Source organism: Acartia tonsa, chromosome 3, assembly GCF_053477335.1.
Source record: "Acartia tonsa isolate MP-2025a chromosome 3, ASM5347733v1, whole genome shotgun sequence".
NCBI classification, from domain to species: Eukaryota; Metazoa; Arthropoda; class Copepoda; order Calanoida; family Acartiidae; genus Acartia; species Acartia tonsa.
Window position 1 is genome coordinate 216,811 of NC_137262.1, and position 13,409 is coordinate 230,219.

The following is a 13,409-nucleotide window of genomic DNA, read 5'->3' on the forward strand; positions in this document are numbered from 1 at the left end:
TCTGTTTGTCTATCTGTTTGTCTATCTGTTTGTCTATCTGTTAGTTTTCTGTCTAATTGTCTGTCTGTTTGTTTTCTGTCTTATTGTCTGTTTGCTTGTCTGTCTGTCTATCTGATTGTCTGTCTGTCTATCTGATTGTCTGTCTGTTTGTTTTCTGCTGATTGTTTGTCTCTCTGTCTATATGATTGTCTGTCTGTTTGTTTGTGTGTCTGTTTGTTAGTCTGTCTGTTTGCTTGTATGTCTGTTTGTCTGTCTGTTTGATTGTTTGTATGTTTGTTTTCTGTCCGTTTGTCTGTCTGTTAGTCTGTCTGTTTGATTGTTTGTATGTTTGTTTTTGTCTGATTGTCTGTCTGTTTGTCTATATGTTTGTCTGTCTGTTTGTCTGTCTGTTTGATTGTTTCTCTGTTTGTTTTCTGTCTGCTTGTCTGTCTGTTTGTCTGTCTGTTTGTCTATCTGTTTGTCTGTCTGTTAGTCTGTCTGTTTGATTGTTTGTCTGTTTGTTTTCTGTCTGATTGTCTGTCTGTTTGTGTCTCTGTTTGTTTGTGTGTTTGTCTGTTTGTTAGTCTGTCTGTTTGTGTGTCTGTTTGTTTATGTGTCTGTTTGTTTATGTGTCTGTTTGTTAGTCTGTCTGTTTGGGTGTCTATTTGTTTGTATGTCTGTTTTTTTTTTGAAGAATAATGGATCAAGAGGTTTCAAATTTTTAAAATTCAAACTGCGTGGATTGTGATAATAGTAGAAAAATGTTATGTATACCGTTCTAATGGTATGTATACTATTTTTATACTTTCAACACATGCCGCGCAGTTTGAAGTTAAACAATAAACACAATGAGCACACGCTTTAAATAGGTCATGATCCATTAATCTTGAAAATTAGGGCACTTTGGAAAAATCAGTTTTTAAGGCATACTTTGTTGAAAACTATGAAAACGATCTACCAATCGATCATGATCCATCTATCAAATTTCAGAATGATAAAATATAATGGATGTGAAATTGACCAAGAATAAAACACTGGTTCTTCTAACGGCAATGCTTCAAATTCTGATGCTATATAGTTCAAGCTACAGGTATATTATGAGCTAGTTGTGAGCTAGTTGTTGAAGAGGAGTAGCTTATAAATTACAAACCTGCTGTTCACTCTAATGCCATGGGCCCAATAAAAGATCTATAGTACAGATGTTTATACAGACTACCTCCCATTCTTTTTCAAAGACCTTTTTCATCTGCTTCTAACTTATTTTCTGCTGATTGGCTGTCGTAATATAAGCGACACCATTGGTCGATTTTTAATGACCCAATAGAAGGGTTGCACAAGGTGGTTGCGATGGGGAGATACATTTATTTAATCCTTTCTCCCTCTAGTGTTTTACTCTAATAGCCTAATTGTCGACCAAGGCACCAAAAGGGAACCATATCTTCTTTTTCTTTCTGTCCAGATTATTTGAAAAGTAAATTTAAACAGACAACCAACTATGCAATTGCAGGACTTTTCCTGGAATTCTTAAGTTGTCTTAAAGAAAGTTGGATTGGCCAAAAAAAACTCGGATTAAAAATTTTTTTATGGCCGTTCAATTGTTGAATTGTTTTCAGACTGAATACACTAAGAGAAAATATCAATATCAATATTAAAGATGGGAAAAATCATCTCAGTAAACAGGTAAAAACAGCTATTATGTTTAACAAATATTTTGCAAAAATACTAATCTACAAAAAAATTATGACTAAAAACTGACCAAATATATCATATTCTTGAATAAAGCTACTTTATATTTGTCCAAACGACCAGAGAGACTTTTGGTTAAAACATGATTTCTTGGGGGCTATAAAAGAAAAAAATCAGATTTCTTATGATAATTCCTTTGTCCATATCATTGAGCATTTTATCTATACATGTATTTGTCTGTCTGTCCATCACTAATGCTGGCGAATTTATTTATTTTGCTGTGTCAAAGTAGCTTCTTAAATTAGATAATTCTCATCTTTTCAAAAATTTACCTAAAAATATATTTAGATTTTCTTGATGATCTAAAAGATAATTTGCTTTGCTATTTATTAATGTTGTCATCCTTGTTATTGTTTCCTAGGCAAAGAAGCCTTACAACAAAACCCTGCCTGCTAATTATCTAAGTGGTGGATGGAATGAAGTGGATATTTTTGGATTAACAAGGTCTGCAACAATGGTGACAAATTAACCAGCTTAACATTTATTTTTTTTTTTATTTCTGTGTGATGACAACATCCATAAGTAGTAAAAGTCAAAAAAAATTTAAAAGGAAAATTCAAAATAGGACTACATAAGTTATGTAGCAGACATGTTCAGCTGTCATAAGAAAGAAAAGAAAGAGGGAGAATATACAACAAAAATCAATTGATTGAAACAGAAGGAAAAACAATGTACAGACTACAGACTAGATGCACATATGTCAAAGGAATGTGCATTGGTTCTTGATTAGCAACTGTGGAAATAAAATTTCTCCCATAGTGTTATGGACTGAATGACAAATAATTTATAAAAAAATTTATTAAAATTTAATCTGCTACCATTATATCATTAACAAGGAAGAATGATAGCCATCAGCCCCTGCTGAACATACCTCTTCCTATTGTACCAGAAGTTCCTATAATACCAACTAGTCATAATGTAACCAAGTCCAAAGATCCATCATATCTAGTCTACAACCGAGTGCCAAAATGTGGGTCTTCTTCAGTTACAAAAGTTATGAATAATCTAACAGATGATAATAAATTTGAAATGTATGGTATTGCTCAGAACCATGCTCTGGATGATAAAGAGATTAAAGATCTTATTGACCAAATACAATCATCAAAAACACAAGAAAAAATAGTTTGGAACAGTCATATTTATTATGTAGACTTTAAAAAGTTTAATTTCAATCCAATATTTATTAATGTTGTAAGAGATCCTATACAGAGAATGATTTCAAAGGAAATGCCAATAATACATTAGATGGGAGTAATTACAAACATAGTAAGTGAAAAGTTATCCTTAGCGATCATCATTTTAATAGGCTCCACTAGCTAGTGTTTATTATTGGTAATGTTACAGTTTTACTTCATGAGATCAGAGGGAAGATGGAGATATGCCCTGGAGAGACCAGCACAAGCTTGGTTCAATAAAACTCTTGAAGAGTGCTTGTTTTCTGATGATCCAGAGTGTCAGGAATAATATTATTTTAAAGTTTTTTCTTTACAATGTTTAAGTTTTAATTTAACCTTTTCATTCAATTTTCAGGATAGGTTTGGTGAACTTGGCTTGATTTTCTAAAAGTTTTTTTTCACTCCATTCATAGGAAATTTGTCTTAACCTGTTTCTAGAAACAAAATCATCTATAATATAAAGCTGCAAGGTGTATTGTCTGTCCTTTAAGACTTCCTAACTACTGAACTCTCTATTTCAAGATGCCTCATAAAGGTCCAAGGCAGATTCTTATCTATTTAATAGCTGATTAAAAATATTACTATATAAGTTTGGAGAATATCAAGAACTGATGACAACATATTTCTGTGGAACTTCTTGGGAGTGTGGAAACAGGTTGAATGTTTTTAAATTAAAATTATGTGTGGATAAATTTTTCCTACCTATTTTTCAAAGAAATTTTTAAGAAAAATATTATTAGGTAATATTTTGAGTCTAAAAATAAGATCCAAAAAGCTGAATACTTAATGAATTTTTCTATAATATTTGGTGATATAATATTAAGTAATACAAATCATCTTGTTGCTTAGGTAAAGAGTCATAAAATAACTTTTATTTATTATTTTGTTCAGCCATTCCCTGGATGCTCTTCAGTTGGCCAAGAAGCATATAGAAGAAGAATACAGTGTAGTTGGAATTGTAGAAGATTTTACCAATACCATGCTCTTGCTTGAACATTATATCCCAGGAATACAAATTTATTTAGATATTAGTTCTATACCACATCATTTTAAAGATCATTGAAAAATAGAAGATCCTAATTTTTGGCCCTAATAGAACTAAAGAAATATTATTCAAGTAATATTTTATTAGTTCTGGTGGCAGTTATATACCACACACACTAAAGATTTTAAGAATTAGGTAGAAATTTATTGGAATGACAGAAGAGTTACTTCAAACATTATATGCCAGGATAAAAGAAATGTGTAAAGTGTATTTATTTGTAGTTTGAGCAAGGAAATTATTACTTCTTGCAAATATACAAATCTTCATTTACATTGAGTTACAAATAATTTACTGTATGATATAGGCTACTTCAAGGGAGCATCTACAGCTTATTCTGATAACAACTCAAGAGAAAATGTGAATCCTCATCCAGAGCAGAGTGAGAAAGTTATACAGAAACTAAAACAAGAGTTACAAATTGATTTGGAATTATATAATTTTATTGTTCAAAGATTTAATGTTCAACTTCAGCATATTAAAAGCCTGTAAAATATCATTAACTATATTTGATTAAAAAATTGTTACTTCTACAATGTCAGGAGTGTGATTACAATAAATATAATTAAATTTACTTAATGCTTATTTTGTTTTATTAAACTAATATTTAACAATAAAGCATAATTACTAGAAATATTTCACTTTTTAACATATTTGCATAAAATTATCAAGAATAAAAAGTTCATCAAAATTCAAGAAAATTACACTTAGTTGCAATCATACTAATGTACACACAAATGTAATGAGTAATTTATCTTAGAGCAAAAATCTTCTAAGAGCTAACAGAACACCAAGAGATAAATAGATAACACACAGAAATATTCCTGTACAATCATCTGAATAGATAAATAAATTGTAAATTAGATTGTTAGATAAATTTATGTAAAGATGGTTAGATAGTCTATAGATAGATCTATACATCAATAGAATGAGTACTATATGTAAATAGATTTTAGAGATAGACAGATAGATGGATGGAATTATACCTTGATTAGGATTAGGAGGTCTATAGATAGAGATTATTCACACCCCATGTATATGGATTGTTCATTGAATGTAAATAGTTTACCTGTCCAATTTGGTCAATTTGGAGCAATATTAGAGAGATTGATATGAAGATACAAAAAGTAATTTTGAAATTTTCTACATTTGGAAGGTACTAATTCAATTTGGGGTAAGCATGTTCTGAACTTACCATAAGGTCTCAGTACATCATTCCTGTGTAAACCGTTTTCACGGGATTTTTTCTAACAAGCCTTGAGGTGTGGTGTCTATTAAAACAAAAAACATAGCAGGCAGAGTAAAATAGATAGATATATATATATAGTGATAGATAGATACTTTCATTGATATCAGGAGGTCTATAAATTATTAGAACAAGAAACATAACAAGCGTAGTAAGATAGATAGATTTATAGATGGATAGATAGATACCTTGATTAGGATTAGGAGGTCCATAGATAGATATTATTAGAACAAGAAACATAACAAGCAAAGTAAGATAGATAGATTTATAGATGGATAGATAGATACCTTGATTAGGATTAGGAGGTCCATAGATAGATATTATTAGAACAAGAAACATAACAAGCAAAGTAAGATAGATAGATATATATATAGTTGGATAGATAGATTCCTTGATTAGGATTAGATATCCCATAGATAGATATTATTAGAACAAGAAACAAAACATGCAGAGTAAGATAGGTAGATAGATACCTTGATTAGGATTGGGAAGTCCATAGATAGATATTTTTAGGACAAGAAATATAACAAGCAAAGTAAGATAGATAGATATATAGATGGATAGATAGATACCTTGATTAGGATTAGGAGGTCCATATATATATATTATTAGAACAAGAAATATAACAAGCAAAGGAAGATAGATAGATATATAGATGGATAAATAGATACCTTGATAAGGATTAGGAGGTCCATATATATATATTATTAGAACAAGAAACATAACAAGCAAAGGAAGATAGATAGATATATAGATGGATAGATAGATACCTTGATTAGGATTAGGAGGTCCATATATATATATTATTAGAACAAGAAACATAACAAGCAAAGAAAGATAGATAGATATATAGATGGATAGATAGATACCTTGATTAGGATTAGGAGGTCCATATATATATATTATTAGAACAAGAAACATAACAAGCAAAGGAAGATAGATAGATATATAGATGGATAAATAGATACCTTGATAAGGATTAGGAGGTCCATAGATAGAGATTATAAGAACAAGAAACATAACAAGCAAAGAAAGATAGATAGATATATAGATGGATAGATAGATACCTTGATTAGGATTAGGAGGTCCATAGATAGAGATTATCAGAACAAGATACACAACAAGCAAAGGAAGATAGATAGATATAAGGATGGATAGATAGATACCTTGATTAGGATTAGGAGGTCCATAGATAGATATTATTAGAACAAGAAACATAACAAGCATAGTAAGATAGATAGATATATAGATGGATAGATAGATACCTTGATAAGGATTAGGAGGTCCATAGATAGATATTATTAGAACAAGAAACATAACAAGCAAAGGAAGATAGATAGATGGATAGATAGATACCTTGATTAGGAAGGAGGTCCATAGATAGATATTATTAGAACAAGAAACATAACAAGCATAGTAAGATAGATAGATGGATAGATAGATACCTTGATTAGGATTAGGAGGTCCATAGATAGATATTATTAGAACAAGAAACATAACAAGCATAGCAAGATACATATGTGGATAGATAGATAGATACCTTGATTAGGATTAGGAGGACCATAGATAGAGACAATTAGAACAAGAAATGTTACAAGCAAAGGAAGATAAGAACTTCTATGAGGTTTGCATTCTATCATCCTTTTTGAAAGCTCTGAAAATAAACATTTATTAAACACAAAGCCATCCTAAAAATTCCAAAAAATTGCTTAATATAAATTAGAATGACAATATTTATAAAATCAAAGCTCTTAAATCAGATGGAAGAATAAACAAACATGAAACCTTGGTGAGTGTTTTAAATAAATAAGCAAAATATAAATTTAAAGTCTTAAAAATGTTTAAATGGCCACACAGACCTTTTGATAATGATTATAGAGTTGCTAGGCTTTCTAAATTAAAACTAATTGTTACAGGAATAATCATGTTAAGTTTAAAATCAATTTGACAAATAAAACATTCATAAATTAACGTATGGCCATGTATACGGACCAACCCTTATTATATAAAAGCTTTGCTTTTCAAAACTGTTTAAAATCGGAATCTCTTCCTACCTCCTTCAATACAGAACCCCTTAATGATAGGGGAAAACCAATAAGATGTATGTTTGTTTTTAATAAATTACACAAATCTCTTTCAGACAGACAAAAAATATGAGTTAAAGATTTGCTTCTTAAAAAATAACATTATTTTATTTACCTAAATAATTTTAAAAAACTAATATGGTAACTATGCATATAAATAACTAACATTAAATATGCTCTGAATATTTAGATATATAGATCAATATTTGAGAGAAAGGTCGGGTTTTTTTTTGGTAAAAACTGCATTTAAAACAGCTAAATTAGTTTGTTTTGATCCAAAGTGTTAATAGTAATTTATCGCATTGTATTAAAGACAGCTTTCCACGGATATTAGACTTAACTATTTTAAGATTAAAACCAGTTTTGTTAGCCCGAGTCTATAATCCGATGCTATATATAATTGTTCAGTATAGCTGAAAACCAGTTATAATTCAGCAGATATTGAAGGTTTTGAACCTGTTTTTTTTAGCCCCGAGGTGCCGAAGGCACGGGCTAAAAAACTGGTTTTAATCTTATGATTGTACATTTTTATATTCGTAGAAAGCTGGATATAATATTACGATGCTAGACATAGTTTTATCGTATGGATGAGAACCGGTTCCTATCCACCGGATTCGAATGAATACGAGAAAAATTATTATCCTTAAATAGCACTGATAGAACTTCAGTCTGTATACTTGTGTGAAGCTTACTTAATGAAATAGGGTGGTTACAAAATGCTTTTAAAAGTGCCCCATAGAGGGTTTTAAGAACGAAGCCGCTTGTATTATAATGAAACAATTCATAGAAAATCACAAAAAAAATCATGTATGGATTGGACAAAGTGTGTTATGGAACATATGTTCAATCATTATGTGAAAGTGAAAGAGAGTAGGATAAAAATAGTAGACAATCACTAAACCTTAGTGAATTATAGAGTAGCTTTGTTACTAATAATAGAAGTGGTAGTAATGGATTTATTATTACTTGGACCTTACACCAGATTATCATGTACTCTAATAAATTAAAACTTGTGGCTGGCTATAATAAAGATCCCCCACATCCGCCTTCTTTACCATCCAATCATTCCTACAGGATAAACGAACTGAACGATGTGCATGTTAGAAGCCTAAATTAATGACAATTTGTTCCCTGTCATAATATCCACGTATATTCTATATCCATAGTGGTTTATAAAGAATGCATATACAATATATTAAGAAAATATATTGAACTAAATAATTATTTAGCAGTTTTATAATTGCACCATTTTACAAATAATACATTAAATATTTTAAAGTCGTGTATTTTTAAAATTAAAATAGTAGATATTTATTAACAAGTACGTTTACAAACAATAGTAGCGAAGCATTTTCAATCAGGGAAGGAGTGAACATTGGACTGTTTATTACACTAGTCCCTTAAGTTTTATAAAAACGTTTTCCTATTCGTTCGCTTAAAACTATTGTAACTTTTATAGAATTTTGATTGATTGGTTCATTAAGTTGAATGTCCAAACATCATAACCACTAATTTGAATATACAGAAGGTGTAATTTTGTGGATCCTCATTGGGATGTACATTAATGTATTAACGATTGTCTTATCTCTTTGGATCTCTGATTTTTAATCAATAAGCTAAATATAACAGCATACCATAATAGAAAGATATATAGATAGAGTAAGGGAGAAACGGTGACATAGAGAGGAATAGACGAGAAAAAGAAAGAGAGAGAGAGAGAGAGAGAGAGTAATAAAAATAATCATAGAATTTTTTGTTATTTATCACCAAACCTTTCTTATTCATAATATGTAAAATAGAATATTGTGTAATAAAAAACTGGTTTTTTTTCAGCCTATTTTTATAAAGGACCAAATATGAAGGATATTCCTGTGCCCATTCAATTTTTCTTCCCTAGAAATTGATAAAAGAATAAGGAATCTTTTTATTTGATAATATATTAACAGCAAAAAAAGTTTTCTTTCAGCATCATAATTACTTAACTTTAAAGCTTTTTTTCACATTTTCACTTATTAAAGCTTTTTTCACATTATCCAAATGTGCTTTTTATCCTCTAGAAAATCTCGGGGGGGGGGGGGAGGCTTTTGGGCTGTTTATTACACTAGCTTCTACAGTTATATCATAAAGTTTTACTATTCATTTGGCTTAAAAACTTTGGGGACTCTTATTGAATTTTGATTGGTTGGTTCATTCAATTGAGTAACCAAACATATCAACCGCTAATTTAATGTGTAGTTTGGTGTATCATCATTGTGAATGTACTTCAATTTATCAGCCATTGTCTTATCCCTTTAAATCTCTGATACATATATAAATATGATTACTACATATAACAAGGATGACAACATCCATAAGTAGCGAAGCACAAAAAATAAAATCATGGATGGTAATACGTTCAAGTAGATTTAAAGTGTATTTATTAATTGATTTATTGGAGAAAGTAAACACGAAATCCTGTTTTATTTTGTACTAGCGGCTACGCCCCTAGAGGCCTCTAGTGGCACTTTGAATGTTTTTTTTATTTAAAATATCTAATTACAGAAATAATTGGTTTATGTTTCGTTGGAGTCTCTTTTTCGGGAGGGGTAATTTTTTTTCCAGGGGCAATTTCTCCTGATAGGGTGGTGGTACCCTCCCCCAAAATAGTTATAAACCTTCCCAGGACTTATGAGAAGCTACCCTGTTAAGGAGAACCCGATCGGTTCAGCGGTAAGCGAGATCCTTCGCTACAAACAAATAGACAAACAGACAGACATCGTTCTACTTTGTATTATAGATAATGATGACGGTCAAAGTATAAAAGATGCTCAAAACAATGGAAAAATTATTTTGATACTGATATCCCAAAAAAGTTTTTAAGTTGGACCAAAAACACCACAGCTATGGGGAAATATAAAAAGCATATAAAAATAGCAAAAACCTGCTAAAAGACAGTCTAACCGCCATGCTTGTTTTCTTAAAACGACAAGAAATTTAATTTTAAAATTAAAAAAATTTGGAAACTTGGAATATATATATCAAAGATATGGAAAAATTTAAAATAGCCAAAAACCTGCAAAAAGGAAGTCTGACCGTCATGGTTGTTTTCATTAAACAAAAGGAAAACAAAATGTATTACTGAAAAGATTTTGGAAATCTTACCATAAACACCAAATATATGGAGAAAAATGTGAAAAATACAAAAATAGCCTAAAACCTGCTGAAAGGCAGTCTGACCGTTATAGTTGATTTCTTTAAAGGACAGGAAATTTAATTTTGATATCTATTACTAAAACAATTTTGGAAATCGGACCATAAACACCAAAGATATGGAGAAAAGTGTGAAAAATACAAAAATGGCCTAAAACCTGCTGAAAGGCACTCTGACCGTCTTAGTTGTTTTCTTTAAACGACTGAAAATTTAATTTAGATATCTATAACTGAAAAATTTTGAAAAACGCACCATAAACACTGAAGATATGGAGAAAAATGTGAAAAATACAAAAATAGCCTAAAACCTGCTAAAAAGCGGTCCTAACGCCATCGATGTTTTTTACTAAATTGTGCTCCTTAATGATGGGAATGTTGTCAAAAAATTTCAGCATTCTATCTTTTATAGAAGCTGAGTAAATCTCATTTCCCCTATAGCGTTACGGACTAACGGACGGACTGACGGACGGACAAAGTGAATTATAGAGTAGCTTCGCTACTAAAAATATAAATGTGCATAGAGTCAATCAGAACAATAGTTGCATTGTTAGGCTTGTCAAGAAAGTGTAAATTTCATTGTGCTTCTAGATTTTTAAACCATCTTATAAACCAACAAAGACTTTAAGTGTTTGTGTGTTTGTTGTTTTCGGGGATATCTAACCGTACTTTAAAAGTCAATTCTCGGTTTAAAAAGTCCCATTTGTGTGTGTGGGTGTGTGTGTGTATGTGTACTGTGTATGTGTGTGTATGTGGTGGGAGGGTGTGTTTTATTATTGGAGATATCCAACCGTGCTTTAAACATCAACTCTCTGTTGGAAAAAAATCCACCAATTATATACAGCGTTTACTTTATTAAATAAAAAGGATTACTTAATTTAAACCACCTACCATTACACAGAAATTAACAATCAATATCTTATTTTCTTGATTGGATTGTAATAAGTATAAGTGTATTAAAGACAGCTTTCCACGGATATTAAAATGAAAGATGATAAGATATTTAAACATATTCTGTTAGCCACGAGGAGCGGAAGGCCCTGGCTAACAAAACTGGTATTTATTTTATGATTTTTATTTTAATATTCATAGAAAATTATCTTTAATGCGATGCTATGCATGATTTATCAGTATGGTTTAGAATCGGTTCTAATCCAGCAGATATTAATCGGTTTCGAAGCCATACTGGAAAATTAGTTTATTATATTTTGTAGAAGATTGATGTCTTACCTACTCTGATATCCATGCAAAAATATTCAGAATTGTAAACATACTAATTAGAAAGTATACCAATTTTGGCACAAAGTAATATCCCTTTATCCCTAGAAGAAAGACAGAATACCCAGGGATCTAAAGGGGTAAGACTATGGCCGACAAATAGATGTAAATCCCCATTAATCATATACAAAATTACCCCTTCTGTAGATTATAATTATTAGACATTCAACTTTATAAACCAACCAATCAAAATTCAGAAAAATTGTTACAAAGCCAACTAATAAGGAAAAGGTTATTATAAGACTTTGGGGACTAATGTTATTAACAACCCAATGTCCCCTCCCTCCCTGCAGAAAAGCGCCTAATTACCTATGTATATTGTCTGGGTTAACTAACAATAATCCTTTCATTTTAAAAGTTGTATTTTACAGAGCGCCCATCATCTGAAAGTGAGTGAGAGATAGAAGGAATGAACCAAACCACCTCTCCCCACCTCCTTCAAAGCTAATCAAATTGTATTTAAATGAAAAAAAAGTAAGAATGTATGTTACTAAAACTTTTTAAAATAGCTGATCCAAAAAATGTGCAAAGGATCTTGTCATGACTTGGTATGGCTTTAGTCTATTTTTCTTCAAATATTGTGAACCTAGTTGCTAGGGGCGCAACCGCTAGTATAATATAAATTACTTCGAAGCTTCAAATAGGTCTGGGGACTATTTTTTGTTCCCTATCTACCCTTTTGAATACAGAGCCCCTTAGATGCTTGTTTTTTTACTATGGTCAAAATGTTTAACAATAAGGAATTAAAATTGCCTAAAAAATCAGCCATGTGACGTCATAAAAATGAGTGATTATATCTCTTTTTTAAGGGTTTTCTTTCCCACTTATCCTCTCATCTCTCTCATTTTTATTACGTCACGTGGCTGATTTTGAGACACTTTGTCGAAACAGATGAACTGACAGGCACAAACAATTATAGAGTAGCGTCACTACTAAAACAGGCAAAGTGGTGGTTTAAGGTCTTATTTTATATATATATAGAGATATTGTTTAGTTGACTATCCCAATTTTCTCACCATTAATTCGGTGATCTTTATTATTAAAAAAAATTGGGATCATGGAAAGAAAACGAAGTAATGGGTTTCATCGTATTTTCACAGTATCTATTCTAGCCGCTGCGGGTAGCTCTAGCAATGCGGGGCAATCATTAATATTTACCTAACCTAAAATAACCCATTAAAGCTACTGTTAAAATGCGACGAAACCCACTACTTCGTTTTCTTTCTAAATATGATCCAAAATTTTAAACATTCTAAATTATGGCGTTTGCTAGTTTAAGTATTTTTTTTATTAAAAAAGCGAAGCTTAACTATAATGAGGGTCGGTCAGTTCGTCAGTCCGTACGTCCGGAAAGATTAGCTTCTTAAATTGATTCAGACATGCTAGAATTGTCCTATAAATTTTAAACTTTGCATGGTTATTTCTGTAGTAGTTAGGTACGATTTATAAAGCGTAGCAATTCAATAGGCGTTATCAGGATTTCTATGTGATACAATTAGCCGATTGATTTTTAAAATATTGATACCTAGGACAACAAAATACAATTTAAAAGCAAAGAATCTCTATAATCAAGTCCTAAAAATATAAGTATGTTCTTAAACATTATCATGTATTTCAGCAGTTCTTGAACAAATTTACTTACAATTTGTTTCAATTATTATACATTTATATTC

At 30.7% G+C, this 13,409-nt stretch overlaps 1 protein-coding gene across 1 annotated transcript; it reads left to right on the plus strand.

The window, feature by feature from the left end:
- Positions 1–983: 983 nt before the first annotated feature.
- On the plus strand, positions 984–3,024 carry LOC145312942 (heparan sulfate 2-O-sulfotransferase hst-2-like). The gene is made up of 4 exons (XM_080152153.1): positions 984–1,069; positions 1,593–1,659; positions 2,087–2,169; positions 2,562–3,024. The coding sequence occupies exons 1-4, from the start codon at positions 984–986 to the stop codon at positions 2,968–2,970; spliced, it is 645 nt and encodes a 214-aa protein (XP_080008279.1). The 3' UTR covers positions 2,971–3,024.
- The last annotated feature ends 10,385 nt before the right edge of the window (positions 3,025–13,409 follow it).

Bases quoted from the DNA above. Each gene is read 5' to 3' on its own strand.
- LOC145312942 (XM_080152153.1), top strand. From the start codon at position 984: ATGGATGTGAAATTGACCAAGAATAAAACACTGGTTCTTCTAACGGCA. The intron at 1,070-1,592 runs GTATATTATGAG...AATTGTTTTCAG, and splicing joins CTATATAGTTCAAGCTACAG to ACTGAATACACTAAGAGAAA. The intron at 2,170-2,561 runs GTCTGCAACAAT...ATCATTAACAAG, and splicing joins GATATTTTTGGATTAACAAG to GAAGAATGATAGCCATCAGC.